Below are 21,299 nucleotides of genomic sequence, written 5' to 3'. Positions count from 1 at the left end.
TATGGAACACATATATCTTGACCTAGGTCCTATAGTTTCAACTAAGCTGCTCTTGACATTGGACACAAATCTCAAATGTGTCAGAAAACTAAGGCTTCTCACTAGAATGTGTTTAGCTTTTGTATAGAGGAGAAGGGGCCACCCAATTATAACCCTAAAATATCTTTAACAGCAGTGCAAATACTGATTATTAAACCTGGTAGCATTAATATTGATGCTTGCTTGCCAGGTGTTTGGCTAACTAGTGAGGAACTTATCACATCTGGGCAAGGTGTCAGTCGCTCTCTGGAATGAGGGAAGCATAAAAGGTGAGTAGAATTTGATGTTCATTTATCATTCTTCCTGAAGTGTCAGCCTAATAAAAATAGAGTCTGGTCTTGTTTGTATGTTCAGTTGTCTTCTTCTAAGTATTATGGAAAAGAACCCTGGCCTTATCTATACAGAGTTAGTTTCAATGATCTCAACTTTGGCAGCTTACCGTTTTGGCAAGAAAAGGTAACTCAAAAGAGAAAAAAGCTAGTATAAAAGATGAGGGCTTGACAGTTGTGTGGGTTTGATAGAGATTTCTGTGTCAGGTTTAGTGATGAATGAAGGAAGCTTTGTGAGTAGCTGTAGTAGTCTCATTTATGGCACCCATATTGGCATTGAAAAGAGGATAAAAATAAAACCAACTGAGACCTCAGGTAGAAAGTTATAGTTAGATGGGTTTTAGATACCAATGCAAGAAGACCTGCTCCCATTTTAACTTAAAAAAAAAAAAAAAACTCCTCAAATGTCAACATGAAATTCATGTAATAGTAATAGCAAACATTTATGGAGCTGCTAGTCATCAGTTGGCAGCTCACATGCATTACTGCCTTTGAATATCACAGTAACTCTATGGACCAGATGGTATTATTCTGCCCATTTTATAGGTGAGGAAACTGCGAATTTCAGACAGTAAGAAACTTGCTCAAGGTCATAATGGTGGTGATCAGCAGAGCTTGGATTTGCATACTTGCACAGTCTGGTATCAGAGTTTGAAAGTTTAACCACCACACTGCACCCCCAGTGTCTGAAATTCCCTTTTTTGTATGGTGAAGATGATCCTGATAGAATTTTCTGAACTCCCGAGGAGCTGACTTCTTGAACCTGGAGGGTGCAGGGGTTTATTACTACCCAAAGCATTGCTATGTACAGTGATTACTGATGCAGTTCTCTTTGAACCTTTTGTGTTAATTAGAAGAACTAAATGAACTATTTAGCAGTTTTTAACATCACAAAACTCATGAAATATTTAAGAATGCTCTAAAGAGGAGAATTAAAATGATAATTTTAACAATTGGGTTTCAAGTTGGGGTTTTTTGTTTATAATTTGATTACAAACCTATGCTTTATAAATATAGAGCTATTACTGCATGAGAAGCTCTCAGAACTTCAAAGGCTTTGTAACAGAAAAGAAAGATCCTGAAGACTGGGGTAAAAGTAAAAATATTGTATATTTCAGCATATTTTTCTTTTTATAAAATCCCTTCTCTTGTATTGGTTTCACTTCTTTTGAACCACCTATCCTTAGGAATAGGCATCATCTTATTATGAGGAAACTGAAATTCAAAGAACTTAGGTAATTTTGTTCCAAGTCACCCATTTAGTAAATGGCATATATGGGACTTATACCAGTTTTTCTCTAGTTTTCAGCCCAGAGTTATTTATGTGCAGATAAGTGCCTTTGTCCATTCACCAATAGCTGAAAAGACTATCTGTAGAGGAGCTGTATCCAGGCAGGTGGAGGGCATTATCCAAATTGTGGAAACAGGCAGCAGTTGGAACTCTACAGGAGTGGTTAGCAGTAGTCTTGACAGGACACGAGTGCAGGGGCAGGTGAAGGGACGGATTTCTGATCCCTTGAAGAGGACAGAATCAACTAGTTGCACATTACTAGGTCTTACATTTTATGCTGAGTGCCTGGGCATTTCTTAAAAGTACAGACTGAGGCAAAAAGAATAAGGGCTTTAGCTACTAAAGGTGGTGTACAGGCAGGGGAAAATAAAGTAGAAAAAAATCTGTTTACTAAAACCTGTTTGATTTACAGTAGGAGATACCTGATGCATTAGAGGAGATACCTGATGAAAACTCCTTATAAATTTTCTGTCTGAGGATACGTTTGGTTTCAGATAATGAAATGTGGTTTAGCATGCTAATGGCTTTAGTTGTGGGGAGCAAAGAAATGTGAGGACAGAAATTACAGAGATGCTGACAGACCACACTAAAAGAAGCTGTGTTATGGAGGATGTGTTAATAAAGATGTCACTGCATTGCAGTTCTTTTCCCATTTCTTACGAGACTGGTTGGAACTGAAATAAGAAATGTATATTCTTCACTCAAGACAACCTCAGAGTTCTAAGGAAAACAACTATAAATACAGAACAAACAGTTAGATTGAAGGCATCATCAAAGTTAGGTTGGTTGATCATTTCTGCTCCTGTTCTGGAAATCACAATGACAGAGTTGGGAAAGACTTGGAAGTCGTATCTGGGACTCTTTCCACTCAGTGACACTTCTGTGTATTCTCCTTGTGTTTCCACTTAAACTCTGCATGATAGGAATTTCAGTTTTTCATAGGCAGCCCATTTCATTGGTGGAAACCTGAAGGACTGGATCTCTTTGTAATTTTCCCCTGTAGCCCTACTTTTTAAGTACTTAAACAGGAATAAACCTACTCTCTTACCCACTTCACAATTCTACTATACAAAGGCAATTATCACATCCTCTGTGTTTTTCAAGATTTACCATTCTGTTCTCTCATCCATCTCCTTAATGTGTTTAGTTGGTCTTTCACAAAATGGACATTGCCTAAAGATTTGGGGGAGTAAGATAGTGATACAAAACAGAGAAGTCCGATATTTTTGTCCAGAACTGAAAATAAAATTGGTGAGTTAAGAAAGTTGGAAAGCTTTGAGAGTTTGTGTAAGGGTAGTCTGTTCATTTTCCAGAACTTAAAGTGACTGACTTATTGAAGTAGTTATCTGTGAGGAGAAGCTATTTGAAAATGTAGCAAAACAAATCACTTATGCCCACCGGTCCCCTGGAGGCCTCTTCCCACCTCAGTGGTGGGGCTGACTGAGAACAGCTGGTGTGAGCCGAATGTCCTCTGCTTATCTAATTGCTCTTTACCAGGTTCTTCCTGGTGTGGAATCCACAGCATGGGGGATTTCTCAGAAACTCAGCCTCAGGGGGAAGTTACTCTGCATCAGAGAGATGTGCCAGAGGGAGCCTGAGCTTTTTCAGAGCCAAGGCTTTGCCTTTGCAGACACCAGCTCCTCCAAAGGCTGGAACAATTAGAAGGAAAAGAAAACAGGGCCAAAGAGAAGGATAAAGGCATGTTTCAAGATCTAAGAGAAACAGAGAGAGAGAGCTTTTTCCCCTAATAAGGAGCTGTGTTTAACTTACTTACTAACAAAAATATCTTGGAAATTTAAAAACTTGTTTAAGCTTTTGAGCAATCAAATGTACACTACCTTTTTCAGAGGTTCATGCCATAAAAAGGCTTAATTGTCTTTAATGATTAAAACTCTTTGTATATTATTTTTGTTTTTTTAAGGTCTTTTGAAACTACCATTTTAAAGAAAGACCATATCCATATTTGGGTAAATCTGCATTTTTTGCCATCTGTGCATCCCACAGACTCTCATAAAACAAATTTTAAGACCTACACTATTTATTTATTTGAGCTGGTGTCACCAATTCAATGGACAAGAGTTTGAGCAAACTCCAGGAAATAGAGAAGGACAGGGAAGCCAGGTGTGCTGGCATCATGGGGTCTCACAGAATTGGATGTGACTGAGTGACCGAACATCTTTTATTTATTTATTCATTCATTCATTTGGATGGGGGGGTGTTTCAGGCTTATACAATTTGTACTGCCTAAAGTGAATATAGAGAGAGTTTGAGAAGGGCTGGACATCATAGCTCTGCTTACTAAAAAGGGAACTGTCTAATAACTTCCATCTAAAGAAAGTGGAGTCCAGGGTTATAGGAACCCACTTGAACTGGGTAGAGAGAATCTCATGTGGCACCAGGGTCCAGGAGGAGTAGGGAGAGCAGAGGTGTGTGAGAGGACTTCCCTGGCCAGGACTGCAGTCGGGGGCTTGCTTCCACCCTTGGCTCTGCCATTAACCAGAGAGGGGAGCTCTTTTTAGTCATGTACACATTTAGGCTGCAAGTCAGTCTTCCCACTTGCAGAATAAGGGGGTTGGATTAGAGCAGTCATATTTCCAGCTAAGCTCCTGAGAAAAGTTTTAAGGTTCTTGAGGTATTTTGATCAGGGAAGGGACTTGATTATGTGGGGGAGGGAACAGATGATAAAGGCCCAGTAAAGCCTCCCCCCATCATTTATTTTTTGACCCATAACTTGTTTTATATATTAATTTCCACTTTAAGATTCATTCAACAAGTATTTATTCTGCATGTATTACATAAGATTTAATTAAAAAAAAAAAAAAGAGGCACCACTGCCAAAAGTAGTGCAAAAATAACTGGCCTGGATAGTTTCTAAGATTTTTTCCAGCGTTAACATTTAATGATCTTAATCTAGGAAATATATATTCATTCATTTTTTACCATAGAATTCCTAAGATATGAGCAATCATCTTGTATAGTTAAGGTGGAGAAAGTACTTCTGTAAAGTTTGCCACTTCTGTAAAACATGCACATAGGAACACATACACACTCACTCGCACACACTTTTGCAACCTGATTTCTCCATTCTAGTGAATACCATAGTGTAAACTTCTCTGAATTCTAGTTTGTTTTTTGTCACTCAAAGCAAGATTCAGGTGTGTCAGAACATTTGTAGGCCATACCAATATTTTATATTTTTCAACCAAGATTGCTAATCAGAAAGTAAAGAAATGAATTTACTTTAAATTCATAAAAGAATAAAAAAATCCTAAAAGAATCATTTATGATTTTGGAAAGTTGATTCTCCTCTATCAACAACAAATAGAAGATAACCAAACCAGTATCTATAGATGCAAAAAATATATATATCAGAAGCAAGCTACCATGTTTGAAATATAGTTTATTCATGAATTGCTTCAATGGTTCATTTCTTGAAAGAGTTAATTCAAAAACTAAGTAAAAAATCACCAGGTACTTGAACATTGAAGATACTTGGTTCAGTAAATATTAATAGTTTACATTTCTTTGTTTTGCCATTGCTTATTGATGCCACATCAATAAACTTGTGTTATCTGCTTTCTTTATAACTACAAATAATCCCTTTTACTTCCTTTCTGCTACACACATCATACAGGGAAGAGGGCATTCTCAATCATGGAAACACTGAGGTAGCAGCAGTGACTGGAGGGAGGTAAAAATGTGAAAGCAGGTCACAATGTGACATGTGCTCTGATGGTGCCCTGAGCACTGGGTGTAGCTGGAATATTACGTAATTAATTTGATCTGACTCTACTCAGTTAATTATACATTGATTGGTAGAGTAATTATTAGTAGTAACTACAAACAGGTCTTGAAGGTGAGTTGCCTTTTTTTTTTTAAAGTATCTGACTTTTTCTGATTTGTTGGAGCAGTCCAATGGTAAAAACAGATAGAAAAAGTAAAGGACTCCAAATACTAATGATTTCTGTAATTTTTATTTGCTAACACAGAAATTGTTTTTCTAGGATATTCCTTCTATTTCACTTTGTAACCTTCTATTTGACAGAACAATAGTTTTTATTTGAAACATTTTAGGGTATTGCTAACTAAACCATGTTTTATAAACTGAGAAAAGACATAAAATGACATAAAATGAGAAAGACATTTGTTATAATGTGGGAAGGGTTAAAAAAACATTAAGAGCAAAAACTACAGTAGTACAAGAGTTAAACTTGTGACAGGAGAAGTCTTTATGAAACAATACAGGGAGATGATTTTATCAAGTAAGTTTTCTGTTGTTCATGATTCTTAGCTCGCAAAAAAAAAAAAAAAGGTTTTTTTGGTCAGTCTTTAAGTTGTTGAGCTTTTTTTAAATTATTATTCATTTATATTTAATAGAGATTGGTTTCTCCAACTGAATACATTTCAAACAGTCACAGGAATTGAATTCTGAAGAAGAGCCTGCTATAGTAAATCTAGATTAGCTGGAATATACTCTGTAGCATACTCTGCAGGACAAATTATGAGGATTTTACATATGTTAAAAGAAGTGAAATCATAAGAAACAAAACATACTTTAAAAAGAAAGAATCCTTTAAAACCTCAGAATCATATAAACTAAAGCTTTTCATTAAGAATTTAATGAATCTAGTATTTCCTGTCACAGCTAATTTCTCAGGCAGTTCATTTATCCTTTGATGTAACTTTAAAGTATTCATAAAAGAATATCCATGACTATAGTTACCACAGAAATACTGTATCGTTGAAGTAGACCTGTAAATAGAGGAGCAAAATCTCAGCCTTTGCAGTTTATTTAAAAAAAAAAAAAGCCCACTGTTTTAATGCACTTTTTTCCCAAGACAGCCAAGCCCACCAGAGTGACTTACTAAGGTATCTGGCGTTGACAGCCTCGTGGTGTTCAGTCCTACCAAGGATGGGAGAGTTTGGGACATCCAGTTTGAGATCATTGCCATGGTACTGAGCACAGCGCCAAGCTTCAGCAGCGGAAGGCTCATTGCTGTGGAGCTAATGAGTTTTCATAGTGACTGATTAAGATCCCAGTGCTGGGCTGGCAGCGGGAGGCGTGACTGCAGCAGCCACGTCCACGGCATGAAAAGAGATCAACTTCTCCAGCTCTAATCACGCGGGAAAGCTCACAGAACCTCTTACCCCACCCTCTCGGGAAGTGCCCTGTTCTTCCTTTTCCTCCTTTACCACATACTTTGCTGGATCATCACACAAAATATTGATGGGGCTTGGTTGGTAATTTTTAGAGCATAAGAATAAACGGAGGAGGAAACTTGAGCTTTTCCTGCTCCACCGTAGTCAGTTACCATGAAGAGTTCACTGCCTCTGGGATTTCCGTCAGGATAATCAGCTGCTCCTTATTCTTCATAAAAACAACAGCAAAAAACTCTTAATTGAGGTCTGTCGCAGCACACGTTTCTAACTCCAAACTTATTGTTTATATTCTCTGAGCATGGAAAAAGTGGTTTTAGACAAAACATGAAAATAAAATCTGTAAAGAATATCCAAAATCATTAGATACTGCATAAGAAATTGTTATTTTTTAATATAGTAGCCTAAAATTAGCACTGTTGCTTCTTAAAAAAAATTGTCAGAGATTATTAGCTACTGCCTGTGGAGGACATTGCCCTAGGCATATTGCATGGGAATAGACAGAAAAGGCAGCCTTGGAGAAAAGCTTCTGATAATGAAATTTCATAGGTTCTCAGTTTTGCTTTCATGAATGAATGCTCAGCAGCTTCACAGGCACACAGCAAACTCAATTCTCTATTTTCACCTTGTGCAGAAGGACAGACTAATATTGGAAGTCTATATCGTGAAAGAACGTTAAAAAAAGCACAGGACTTGGCTTCAGGGAATCTAAGGATCTAACTCCTTGTTCTCTTTTATTTAGTTGAGTGACTGACCAGTGAATTAAAACTCCTTAGCTTCACTTTGTTTTCCTTCAATGTGTAGAGGTTGGATTCTCTGCTCTCCAAGGCCTGTTCTAGCTTTAAAGTCCAATAATCTGTTTATTAGAGTTATGCTGGTAAGTGTAAGTATTGAATTTGGGCTTGTGGGTAATTTTAATATATTCTTTTTACAAATACTACAAAATTGCCCACAGCCAAATCTCAGGTCCCAAATGATATAAATCAGAGGCCACTGTCTTATATAATATATGTGATTTAAAATAAAAATACAGAGAGAAGACATGAAGAGAAATATGGCTGAATGAAGATGAAATGAAAAGGAATCTTATAAAAAGGAAAAAAAAAAATGTTTTGATTCCTTAGGAGAATTCTGGACTTATTTATATCTAGAAAGCCATATATATATTCTTCAACAGTTTTGCAGAAGAAATAAAGAAAATATCTTTACTAAAATTGAAATATATATATATATGTCTATCTTTATCGAGGTGTGTGCCTTTATCCTTAAAAACAGCTTTAAACTGGGGTGAGTACTGAGACTCCTCAAATCTGCCTTGCATATATTACCTTGAAATCCAGGCTACTTTTTTCCTTCAGAATATATCCAGATGATTTCAGCTGGCCCTTATTTTTTAACCATAGTGCCCAGAAAATCAAATACTTACTATTTTTGTCTTTTTCAAAAATTGCATCATATGGTAAATTTAACATAAAAGCATAATAGTTAACATAATATTAAATAACAGAGCATTCATGGAAAGGACTGTGAAATTTTACATTATTATTACAATATGGCAGTAACAAAACATAAAGTAGATTCACAAATCTAATTCTTCAAAAAATTACCTGGTAATAAAAAGAGAAGAGTGTCTTTTCAAGAGTTTAATTTACAAAATTGAAAACTAATATACATGCAATTACTGGATAATTTAAGATGCAACATGTCAGATGATAATTATACTTATTAATGAAGTATCAGTCAACAAAATAATAGCATCCTTAGAAGACTAATAGCATGAATGTCAGGGGAAATCAGTACTCTTATTTGCAAATTAAAGAGAAATGAAGAAAACTACAATATAATTGGAAGGCTTCTTACAGTTTCCTAGAAATGCAAATACCTGTACTGAAAAACTAAAAGAAAACAATGTGAAACTTTATGATTTGATGATATTTATAAATAATATAAAAGCCATAATGTGTTTTCAGAAAAACAGATTTAAAAGGCACACACTGAAAGAAGAAAAGCTTAAATTATGATAATTGTTAGTTATGGAAAATAAAAATAGCTATGATTTGTTAAGGTTAAACAGTTTGCATTTCTCTCATAATCTAGTAAATTGATTATAATTTCCATTTTATGTGCTGAGTTCTCGTTTGCAGATGGGGGGAGCTGGTAGCTGCTACACAGATGTAGCAACCTGTGTTCAGGACTAGAAACCCAGTGGTTAGAGATATTCTATTAATACATCATGGTGTGAATGCTGATGGGGTAATAGCCAGAAATGAGACTGGAAAGACTAGCAGTTACCAACTCCCAGGGCTTCAGGGTCAACCAAAGATGTTTGGACATTATCTTGGATGTAATTCAGGAGTCTTAAGCAGGGCTGTGAAGTCATTAGTTTTGTATCTGAGTTTATTACGTTGGCGTTGTTATGATTTGGGATAGGCAGATGGGGTTGTAGTAACAACGAAGCATATCAGAGAGAAGAGCATCACTGTAGGAGCATATTCTTGTAATTTGGGCAGGAAGTGATGTCCTAGAACACTGTCAGTGGAGTTCAAAAGGATGGACTTCATAAAGAATTGGGGTGAAATTAATAGCACTTAGTGAATAAATAGATGTGAGAAGTATAGGAGAGGAAGTTGCTTGGGGGAATTTCCAAGCAATTTGGGTGGTGAATGTTGCTCATCAAGGTAGTGATACAAGTAGAAGTATGACTTTAGGGAGACAGTAGATTTTATTGTTTGGAATTTGGGTGGGAATTTGGGTGGTGAATGTTGCTCATCAAGGTAGTGATACAAGTAGAAATATGACTCTAGGGAGACAGTAGATTTTATTGTTATACACTGGGTGATAGTTGCCTGTGATAGAGAGAGTCCCTGGATGGTGAGGTACCCACATATGGAGTTCAGAAAATAGTTACATTTCATTAGACCATGCAGACTTAATGACCTAATAATAATAATGTGTCCTACTTAGGTAACAAAAATGGTTAATTTTGGAATATAGTGTTAAAACTACTAACAATTTTATTTAGACTTTAATTCAGACAACCTTTAGATTTAATTACATATATATAATTTCCTATACTTTTCTTTAAAAATAGCAAAGTAAACCATACTTTTCTGATGCTGTTTTCTCTTCATTTATTTCTCCTATTACTCACTATCCCTTTGCAGCATACCTTCTTGAGAGTTGTCCGTATTCACTATTTTCAATTTATTTTTCCCTAGTGAACAAAAACTTTCACTAATGGCAAGTTTTGTTCATACTTCTCTGCTCCACTTGGTACTACTTTTATCAAGGCTATGGATAATACCACATTGCCAGATCCATCAGTCAGTTCTTAGTTCTCAACTTTCTTGACCTATGAATAGCATTTGTCAGACTGTTACTTTCTCCTCCTTGAGATAATTTTTTTGTTTTTTTTATTATTAGATTATAATTGCCTTATAATGTTGTTAGGTTCTGCTATACAACAAATCAGCTGTAAGTATACATATATCCCCTTTGTTGAGTCTCCCTCCAACCCTCCCACCGCATCCCACCACTTGATTTGAAGGATATCACATTCACCTAGTTTTCCTTCTACTTTCTGACAGCTCTTTCTCAGTCACTTTTGTTGATGCTTCTTCATCTATATGCTAATGACTCCCAAATTCATTTCTTCCTCACAAACCTCTCCTATCAATTCAGACCTGTATATCCAATTATCTACTTGACATCTCCACTTGGATGGTTAATAGACATCTTAAATTGAACATGTTAAAAAAAATGAGCTTCTGATATGCCTTCCTGCTCTCTAGTGAACAAAACAAAAGAAATAAACCAAACAATTATATACATGTGATCATTCCTAAAATCTTCTTTATTTCAGTTCCATAGTTGAAAAGTTAGATTTCAACCTTAACTTTTTCTTTTATTTTTCACATTTTATCAGTTTCATCAGCAAATCTTTTCATCTCTACTTTCAAAATATACCCAACACTCACTGTTTCACATTACACTCACTGCTACCAGGCTGCTCCAAGTCATCATCATCTTTTCATCTCATTTGTTACAAGAGCCTCCAGTTATTGACCTTGTACCACTTCAGTCCTTTTGTAATCCCCTAATCAGAGTGATTCTGTTAAGTTATAAGTCAGATTATGTTATTCTTCTGCTTAAAGTTATTTACTAGATTCCTGTTTGACCCTGGTTAAGCAAAAATGTTTAGCATGATCTGTAAGGGTCTGCATAATCTGCTTTCTCTAATCTCATTTCTTATAACCCTTCTCTTCATTCTCTTCAATGGAGTCACTCTCCTTCAGGGATGCAAGATAATTTTCCACCTCAGGACTTTTGAAATTGCTCTTCTCTGGCAGAATTCCAGTTTCTCAAGTGTCTTCTCACTTCCTTTCTGTTTCAATTCAAAGGTCATTTTCTTATAAGATCTTTGCTGACCATGCTCTCTCAAATTTCTACACTTTTCATCTAATCATTCCATGTTAGCCTTTGCTGATTTGCACTTTTTGTTTTCCATAGAGATTACCACAGGTTAAGATCCTATAGAATTATTCATCTTGTTTTTTACTCGGTTTCTCCCCTAGAAATAAAGCTCCAGGAAAGCAGGAATGTTGCCTATTTTGTTCACTGGGATATTCTCTATGCCTAGGAGAGTGCCCTAGTACATGGCAGTACATGCCTAGTAAATGTGTGCACAAATTAACATACTACTGTTTTGTCCTTGAACTTCCCTCATGTTAAGAGGAGAGACCCTTTTAAATGCAACAATTGAAATAGAGCACCCCTCTATTTTTTGCAAAATAAGCCAGAGTAATATTGAATTTTCCATGTGTGTGTTTGTGTGTGCATAATGAATGTATACCTGAGTATAAAGACAGTTTATACTTAAAAGTTAAGAATGCTTTTTCCTTCCAAAATCGAGATTTAGAATGCAAGCACTTCTGGTCTAAGCCAAGAAGTACTGTCTCTAACTCGTATTCTGACTTCTCCTGATAAGCCTCAAGTCACTGGAACCCTAAATAAATATGAAAGCAGTCTTGTTTTCCTGTTGCCTTTGGCTAATGAAGTTTGTCTCTGATAACATAGGGGGAGATGGAAGAGACTGTAGGCTATGGAAAGGATGGGTTTAAAGAAAACAAATTGGAGAAGATGGAGATCTGAGTGTCCATTCACCTGACTTCCTTCACTTGTCCCTTGGCAATCAATCGGGGACCACTTGTGGCTCCTGGAATTCAGTGTTCTGCCATTCTTGCCCAGAGGTTTCAGTGTTGTCTTAAGTGTGCACTGAGAAAGAATGAATTGAGTGAAAAACATTAGCAAAGTTCTAAAGGAGGGATTTCTGTCTTCTCATCTTTGCCTTCATCTGTGAAGCTGACTGATGCTGTATAAACCCGGGGGATCCTCTGTTGGCAGCTGTTGTTGCTCCTTCAAAGGAGAAAAAAATGGATATGTGGGGGAGGAATATTCAGTGCAAACATGGTTTTTTCTCTGACTTTCTACTCAAAATTGAAGAAGTGAGAAAATATAAATCCAGGATTGAGCTAGAGGGAAGGAGGATACAAAGTGGTGCAACAGAGAGCCCCTCAGACTATGAGGCAAAAGACTCAAACTTTGCATCATCTTCCTCATTGCCTTGCTCCAGGTTGTTCCACTGGGAAATTAAGAAATTAAACTGAATTTCCTGCCTAGTCCATTTCATGATATAGTGCCATATTTAAGAGCTCAGCTTTGATCTTTGTAGTCACACAGGCCCTTCCTTACTTTCTGCTTTGACGCTACTAGACTGGATGGCTAGCTGTGTGACCGCCCAGACCCTGTGTATAAACTGGGGATAACAAGAGAATCTGATTCCTTAGGAATTTGTGGGGATGAAATAATCATCTACATATATAACCCTTATCACAAGACCTGGAAAACAAGGGGTTTGCAATCAGCACTTGTCATCATTATTCTAGTGCAAAAGATATTTATCTTTCCCCCACATTTATAGAAGAAAGAATAGAGACAGAAATTGTTAGCAACGAGGAAGTGAAGATCACAAAACTTTGTATAAATTACCAATAGAAAGGTTTAGATTTAAGAGTTTTAAAAGTGGAATATATTCTTGATTCTAATATGATTGATTCATAGGGAATGACTGCTCATAATATCCTAGAAAGGATCTAAAACATATGCATCCCATAGGCCAGCTTTGAGGAGCTTCTTATTTAAGCCTGTCTGCCTGGAACTGTTAGAACATTTGTATGAATTCATTTAATTCTCACACAAGCTCTATGAGGTTGGTATTGTTACTATAACCAGTCTGTAGATGAGGAACTGAGATACTGACAGGTTAAGTAAGCTACCTGAAGTCACACAGCTAATTAAGGGCAAGTTCAGTACTTGAACCCCAGCTGACATGTTCTAAGTATGCTGTTAAGTGTTATGCACACACACATACACATACAATAACAGTATTAAAGCAACTACTTATTTCCAGCTTTTTCTTTTTTAAATAGCTGGGATTATTTGGGGGAAGCATTGCAGTGAAGTCACTGCATGATCTCAGTAAATGAATACTTCAAGCTGAACATAAAAATTAAAAGTAACACGTCTTCTCTTATTGAGTTCATCTTTGAATGTGACAGAGCAAGACTCTAATCAGAGAGACACTGACTCTCAGGTAAGTGTTCACTCCCCGCTTCATTTTCTTTGGAATCTGTTTTCAGATTTTTCTAACTCACCCAGCTTATGAGGGCAAACCGAAGTGTCAGATTACTGCCAAAAACTTTTTTGGAAGAAATTGTTTAGGAAGAGAAATTCCAAAAGAGGTTGGAAAATTGCCTGGTGATCAGAAAGAAGACTGTTCCAGTGGTAGCATGAAAGAATAAAATTGGATCTTGAGACGTGCAATTTTCTAAAAGGTTGTTGTAAGTTGTTTCGTAAAGCATATCTCCCTCTTGACATTTGAAATGTTTAGCTGAAAATAAAATTCTGGTAGTAGTAAATAACACTGAATCTCAGAGTATAAGAGAAGATTACATTTGTAGCTTGCTTTTTAGCAAATTCACAGAAATAGCAGGAGCTCTGGAGAGTTAGTTTATATGTAGCAGCATTAGCTACTTATTTGTCAGCATTGTCCCCTCCTCAGTATGTGTAGTCAAGGTTGTTTTGTAATTTTTCAAGAAAGATCCAGCAGACAAACAGAGTTAAACATAAATGTCTAAAGATCTGAACTTGAAACATCAGGCAGGCTTTGTCACTGAAAGTGTCATAAGAGTTATGTAGTTCTATGAAAGGTGGTCAGAAAAACAGTTAAGGCCAGGTCATTAAAATAACCATCACTTATGATGCTGCACAAACTCATTACCTCATTCTCTTGTCCTTTTTTGTTTCAACACATTTAAGAACTACTGACCTTATAAAAACAGTTTTAGGAGGGCATAAGTAACTTGACTTAGAAATAGCTCCCTTTGTGAATACTCATCTAAAAGAGGTCCAGAGACATATGTATGAACTTAACAATGGATAAGTAAAGGAAAACCGTGTTGATAGAGGTTGTCTCTTGTTATTGAAATTGAATACTTTTTTCTGCTTCTTAATTTTTTTTATTGTCTGTATTTCCCAGCTTAATTATGTATTATTTTCTGGTAATAAATTGTTGATAGTGAATTTCTTATAATAAATTGTTGTTAGAAAAACAAGCAGATTATTTTGTCATTGACTTTCAAAGACACCTATCTACTAAACATTTATTTGGTATTCAATATATTCCTTGGGCCAGAAAGAGTACTATACTGAAAAAATGCAAGATTGATTTGGTATAGCTTCATCTTTTGGGTAATTTATTAATCTTGGAATGTAACAGAGTATAAACAAATATGTACACATGAGCTAAATAGTTCTAATCTTATAGATGTACTGGAGGAGTAAAAGAAAGAGAGAGGGTACCTTATAGTGAAATGGTCAGGAAAAAGATAGTGCTTGAGCTAGTTTTAAAAGCTTAGCTCTTAATTCTCTTAATTTTTCACTCCAGGAAATGGACTGTGTCATTTACTGTGGGCCCCAAGATAAAATTTAAGTCACAGGAATTATGTTTTATGCTTCAAAAAGTAGAGAATTATATTCTTCAGCCCTTCCTTTGACAATATGCACCATTTGTGCTAGTACTTTACATTTTTACCTCTCTTCCAATTAATAAACCTATTATATTTATCTAAACGATAACAATATAGGGCTGCTGAGTGAAAAAAGAGACTAGAAAAAGTGAACATTATTGTGAAAACAGCATTTTCTCTGAGAAGGAGGCGATGCAACAGAAATATCAAAGCTTTTGAAGGACATTGAATTATCAAGAAAATTGCATTTAAAATTACATGCACATGTCAATCAGCAGTAGTTTGAATTCTAATATTTATACATAATCTGAGTCATAAAGCATATGGCTGAAAATTTAATTCTAGTGTAGAGGCTTCTTGTCAAGTGTCTGCAAAAAGGTATGAAGACACAGTATAGCATGAAGAGTGTTGAGATATTTGCCATTACTGAAAGTAGATATCTTTGCAATGTATTCTCCGCGCCCTGCCCCCGCCCTCCTCCCTTTCTTTCATCTTCCACACTCCTGGGATTCGGATGTGTTCCCTAGGCTGTATGGCTACAATTTCAGCACAGATAATTCTAGTATTTTACACTTCCAATTTGGAAGTTTTATGTTTTACCTCTCTACTCATTCAATGCTATTTAAGAAAAAACAGAAGTTCCTTTTTCTGAACATTCATGCATGCTAATGCTATACTTAACCTCTTACTGTGGTCCATAAAGTTTTCAAGAAGTTATTGAACTTAAAGCTAGGGATTGCTCATAATTTCTGTTCAAAATGTATGTCATTTATGTGCACCTCATTAATAGCTTCTTCTTCTTAGAGTGATTCAGAAACATGCCCATAATAAAATATGTCCTTTTTTATATAGTTTACCTTTAAATAATATATTAATATATATCAAGATACATGTATAAGTTAGTATTTTCTATAAAACTTGCATTTAGAATTGTTTGAGGAGCAGTGTTTATTGCATGGTGAATTACTTATGCATTCAATAGGGATTTATTGATCAGCCTCTGTATGTGTGTGCGTGTTAAGTCACTTCAATTATGTCTAAGTCTGTGTGACTCTGTGGACTGTAGTCTGCCAGGCTCCTCTGCCATGGAATTCTCCAGGCAAGAATACTGGAGTGGGTTGCTATTTGCTTCTCCATGAGATAGAGTATTGAAGAAAAAGTGCTGGGGAATCATCTAGAACAGGGCTAAATGTTAAGGTACATATGAATCACTGCCGGGTGGGGATCTTGTTAAAATGTAAATACATTCTATTTCAGATGCTGAGAGCAGGGCCTGAGGTTCCACATTTTTAACAAGCTCCCAGGTAATCAGAAGTGGCTGATCTACAGACCACTTTGAGTAGATGGGGCCACAGAAGCCAACCAGAGACAGTAGAACTAAGTGAAGAGCTGATGTTTGTGGACACATTCTGTGTGATGAAGGAGGTACAACCAAGGAAGTTAAAAAAAGGTCAAGCTCTGCAAAAGAGGGGAGAGTGAGGATTCCCAAACTAAAGTTTCTTACTGTAAAAAACAGGTTGAAGAGTTCCCACCATCCAGACAGTTGTTAGCAGAAAGCAGACATTTAAATTTAATACATTTTAAATGGGTCCTAAAATTTCTTAAAAGTAAAGTTCTAGTTAGAATTTTATCTTGAAAAAGAAAGATGGACACAAAATGAATGATCTTAAAGTTTTGGGAATGTATTAGCATGGATAAGAATAGATGAATAATATGTGTGTATGAGATTATTATTTTTTTAAATCTTATCATTTGGTTTCATAGCACAATCATAAAGAGATTTGTTTTTGCAAAACTCTTCAAGGAATTCCCTTTTTCAGACCCCCTCTTGTTCCTTTGACATGCAAATCATTGTCTCTTAAAGAGCCCATTCCATAATTTCTCTCTTCAATTGTTAAAAGATATAAATTTGCCAGTTACTGTTTAATAATTCCTATGTATTTTATCAGGGCACTTCCACCACTGTATGAAATCATGTCTTTTGCATGATTTTGATTAACATCTTTTATATTTGCATTGAATAGCATTGGATAGTTGCCACATCTAAAAATCAGTGGCTCTTGATGGATGCTATCATTAAGCAGTAGAGATATTTTAGTAGGATTTGAGGGGTTTCATTTTAAAAGTGGCCATAATTAGTAAATATTTGCATTTTGATGATTGTTGCTGCCTTATACAGCTTCACAATGGCAGGATTTGGGTGACATGAACTCAGGGTTGACTAGGCACTTAGCATAGGCAGTTACCCGTGTACTCTGATACTGGGATGAGTGGAATAGAAGAGGAAGATGTTTTCACATAATTCACTCATTTTAGGGAAACAGTGGGGCTTCCCTGATGGCTCAGCTGTTAAAGAATTTGCCTGCAATGTGGGAGATCTGAGATCGATCCCTGAGTTCAATCCCTGAGTTGGGAAGATTCCCTGGAGGAAGACATAGTAACCCACTCCAGTATTCTTGCCTGGAGAATCCCCATGAACCGTGGGGCCTAGTGGGCTATGTCCATGGAGTTGCAGAGTCAGACATGACTGAGCGACTAAGCACAGCACAGTCTAGTAACTATATCTAGAAAGCTGATGCATTGTGTTTCAGCAGTTATGAAAACTGAAATGTGTTCATTTGATTTGGTTACATTCTCATCCATCCAGGGAGAAAATAATCAGGAAATATGTGGAGTTCTGGGTACTGCCTGAAGTTACCAGTGTTAGAGTCTCACTTCAGGCTCCAGGTATCCCGCAAACCCCAGGAACATACTGGGCCCACTGAAGGTTCAAGCTAAAGGAAATACCTGACAAGTTGCTGATTGGCAGCTGAACAAAAATGAAACTACCCATGTGACGAGGGTTGGGAGGTGGGGATACCTGGACTCTAATCCTAGTGTTTCATTTAAATTTAGCAATCTGGCATACCTGAGTTACCTTTTCAGCTCCAACATTCTCTGACTCTGTGTGCCTAGCATTAAAAGCATGGGTTTTGAAATCATATAGAACTGGGTTGGAATTCCAGTTCTGTCGCTTACTATGTGATCCTGAGTAGTTTCTGAAACTCATTCTACTGATATTTAAATTAAGGGCTTTAATAACTACTGATAGAACCCATCTGATAAAGAACATCCAGGCCATGCATATAGTCCAACAGAGTTAGGCTTATTAACTTGTCACATCGAGAGAGGTAGCACACCAGGGTAACCATGGAGAGCATCTCACCAACTAAAGGAAGGAACAGGGTTTAAAATAGGACTTGAGGGAAGGATGGAGTTTACATAGCATTTAAATAGAGCAGAATTTGGATAATGCTAAAAAGAGAGCAAGGCTCTGATGTAAAGCACTGAACATGAAGACTGAGTTGAGAAGTGGACTCTGGATTCTGTTTCCTTGGGAACTACAAAGTTAGGACGAATGCTAAACATGGTGTCCAAAAAAGCCTTATCTAAGTTTTGTACCTGGGTTGGAAATTGCGGCTGCTTCTCAGTGTCAGAGTCACTCAGATCCTCTAGGTAAGAGTTTACTGTTCCATTTTTACTGATCTGATTTCAAACTGCTAAGTTTCTGGTAGTCTGGGATTTCAGCAATCCAAGTATCCTGTCACTACCTCCTCCAGGAAAGTAACAAAAGCCGTTTTTACTTATGAGCCTGTATTGAAATGGGTTGTCATGCCCTCCTCCAGGGGATCTTTCCAACCCATGGACTGAATCAGGGTCTTTTAAGTCTCCTGTATTGGCAGGTAAGTTCTTTATCACTAGTCCACCTGGGGAACCCTACTAATAAAATTAAACAATGCATATGAAGTGCTAGGCACAGCTCCTGTCCTTTAAGCAATTATTATAGTTAGTAGTAGTAGTAGGACTGTTTAGCTGTCCTTTCACACATAACCTTCCCATAATAAAATTGGCTTTTGATTTTAAAGTGCCCAGTCTTTCGTCACTAAAACACAACTTTGAAAACCTAATCAGTCAATAAAGGGGTGGAATCCATTGTGAACTTATGAGCCCAATGCCTTCAAGAGATGTCTGGATGCAGTATCATCACTCGTTGTCCTTGAAAATATAGATTTCTTGCCTAGGCTTGATCAGAAATGCTCCTCAAGGGGCTTGGAATGGAACATATATTTGTACTTTTCAAAATTTCCTGGTGTTGATGTCCAGCCAAAATTTTAGAAACATTCATATAAGCAAATGAGCCCAGGGAAGCATCTTCACAGTATGTACATTATCCCCAAATGCTTAAGAGTAAAGATTTAGAACATCAAAGAGTATGGCTTAAAGGTCCAGATTTAACTCAATACTGAAATGCACTTTGCAACATCCCTGAACTAGCATTTTTTATCCAAGATACTTTCAGTGTTGGTAAAATCAATCTTACACAACTAGCTACTCTGATATTAGATATTTCCTATTATAAATAAGACCTTGTTGCCACTCATATTCCATTGACCATTTTGGTTCTGCCTTGTGTTATACCAACTGAGAGGTCTACTTCTTTCTGTTATGATACGGCCCTTTAAAATAACAAACTCCCTAACCTTGCCTTTTTTCAAGTAGAATATGCCCAGACTTTTTGACTCTTCTTCTTATGATATGCTTGCAAGGCTTTTACCTTCCTGTTATTCTTATCTGGACACACTCCTGTTAATTAATATTACTATGCTCAGAACAGAATGAAACTCTCTGAAATATGCCAGGTTTGTCTGATCATCCTAGATTAGAGAAGAATAAAAAGGCTTATTAATACATGTTTTTCTTTTGCAGGATTAATGAAATTTATTGCAATTTAAATATATTATCCTTCCCTTAGTGAATTTTTACTATAACTGACTTAAAACATTTTCCACTCTAACAACTGATGTTTATTAAAGTCAAATCCAGTTTGAGAGAACATGGAAATTTTGCATCTATGATAATCTATATCTCAGTGGTGAATCAAGTTAAAATTTCCTCATCAGTCCACAGGATGATTTAAGAAACATTGTATTTTTAAAATTCCTTAAGCAGTCGCTATGCTCAGATTTCCCAAATAGCTGATGTGCAGAGAATTTCAGAGTCTTACATTCTGGGTCTCCAGGCATCTTGCTGATTGAGAAGTGGGCTGCAACTCAGTGGGGAAAACAGCTTAGAGGCCTCCGGTGCTTTTTCTGTTTTATGGCTTTGAACTCTAAAATTCAATCCTCTTCCCCTTTTCCTTACCGATTTAGCAAACTCAAATGTATTGGATTAGCTGATACACAGTTGGTTAATTCAGGGAGGATGTCAATATAATGTGTATCTAGATTGGTTCATATGTATTTTTTTCCAAATTATTAACATCTTGCACCAAAAGTAACAAAAGCAAAGTACAGTAGCACAGCTGAACACAGCAAGCTGAAGTTATATGGTTCTTTATACATTGTCCAATGTCATTTTTCCTCCCTTGAGGGGGACATGCATTTTGACCTTTAGCTGAGTACTCCCAAGTTGTGCCTTTTGCTCTTTATAGCTCAGTTGACTCAACAGGTCCTTACCTCCCTTTCCATCAAGTTGTCTTCAAATTTTCTTGAAAGTTCAAATCCTGTATTTACTGAAATATTTCCTTACTTACTAGAAACAATATATTTTTAACCATTTTAGTAGGCTAGCACAGTTATTGTTTTGTTAGTTCTCTAATCAGATTATATAGGTGTGAGTGGTCTGACATAACCCATTCTCTTGTAACCCTTCTTGTTTTTAATGCATGATTTTGGAAACCTGATATTTTTCTTTGGGTGTTTATTTTGCATTTTATTTGCAGAGTGCTCAGGACTTTCCTAGCCAGAATTGGTTGAGGGATAGTGTGGTTTGAGGGGTTTTGTGGGGCTGGGATCCTCTAACCCTCAGCCAGCTCAGTACCTGTGCTTCTTCTAACTCAAGTGTTTGGGGTCACCCTCAACATCAGTGCCAATATGGCTCACTAAATGTGAACGTCTAGTGGCTGAATAGATGACACTTTCCTCTGTCAGGAATTGTCAGCCACCTCAGTACCACCACATGAAGAGGCTGGCCCATAAAAACAGATGCTCAGGATTCCTACATTTTTTGCCCCATGTTGATATAGCTGCTATCCCATTCCATTTGGCATTATCCAATATGATTTTGCTTTATCTTTATTCCTTGGCTTTAATTTCTTTCCTCAGACCCCAGAGTTAATAAATATCTCTTTCCCCTCCACATGTGGAATTCACTTCCGCCTTCCTCAGGTGTCTGTACCACACGAACTTTATTTCTGTGTGGTTTCTTGTTTATTCTGTCTTTTCTATTATATTTCTAAGCACAGTAGATCCTTCTCAACCAGGCAGATTTTTCAGCAATGTCTCTGGTTGGAACAGCCTTGGCCAGTCCTTAAGAGGAAGTTGATTTAGAAAGACTCTGTCATGGGAGCACATAATG

The 21,299-nt window shown here is 36.6% G+C and overlaps 1 protein-coding gene across 3 annotated transcripts in view; it reads right to left on the bottom strand.

Moving 5' to 3' along the window:
* Positions 1-21,299, bottom strand: part of OLFM3 (olfactomedin 3) — a 197,191-nt gene that overhangs the window by 40,996 nt on the left and 134,896 nt on the right. Inside the window, exon 1 of one of the 3 annotated variants that reach the window (XM_020906099.2) lies at positions 6,525-6,765. The exons of 1 other annotated variant lie outside the window; for it this stretch is intronic. In XM_020906099.2, the coding sequence (XP_020761758.2) occupies positions 6,525-6,653 (129 nt within the window). In that variant the 5' untranslated portion in view covers positions 6,654-6,765. Of the gene's footprint in view, positions 1-6,524; positions 6,766-21,299 lie in introns of those variants that run through there. One more of the 3 variants, XM_020906096.2, reaches the window with a different exon arrangement.

This window comes from Odocoileus virginianus, chromosome 5 (assembly GCF_023699985.2).
Source record: "Odocoileus virginianus isolate 20LAN1187 ecotype Illinois chromosome 5, Ovbor_1.2, whole genome shotgun sequence".
Taxonomy (NCBI): domain Eukaryota; kingdom Metazoa; phylum Chordata; class Mammalia; order Artiodactyla; family Cervidae; genus Odocoileus; species Odocoileus virginianus.
The sequence above is the reverse complement of the archived record's forward strand: the minus strand, read 5'-3'. Positions and strand labels throughout refer to the sequence as shown.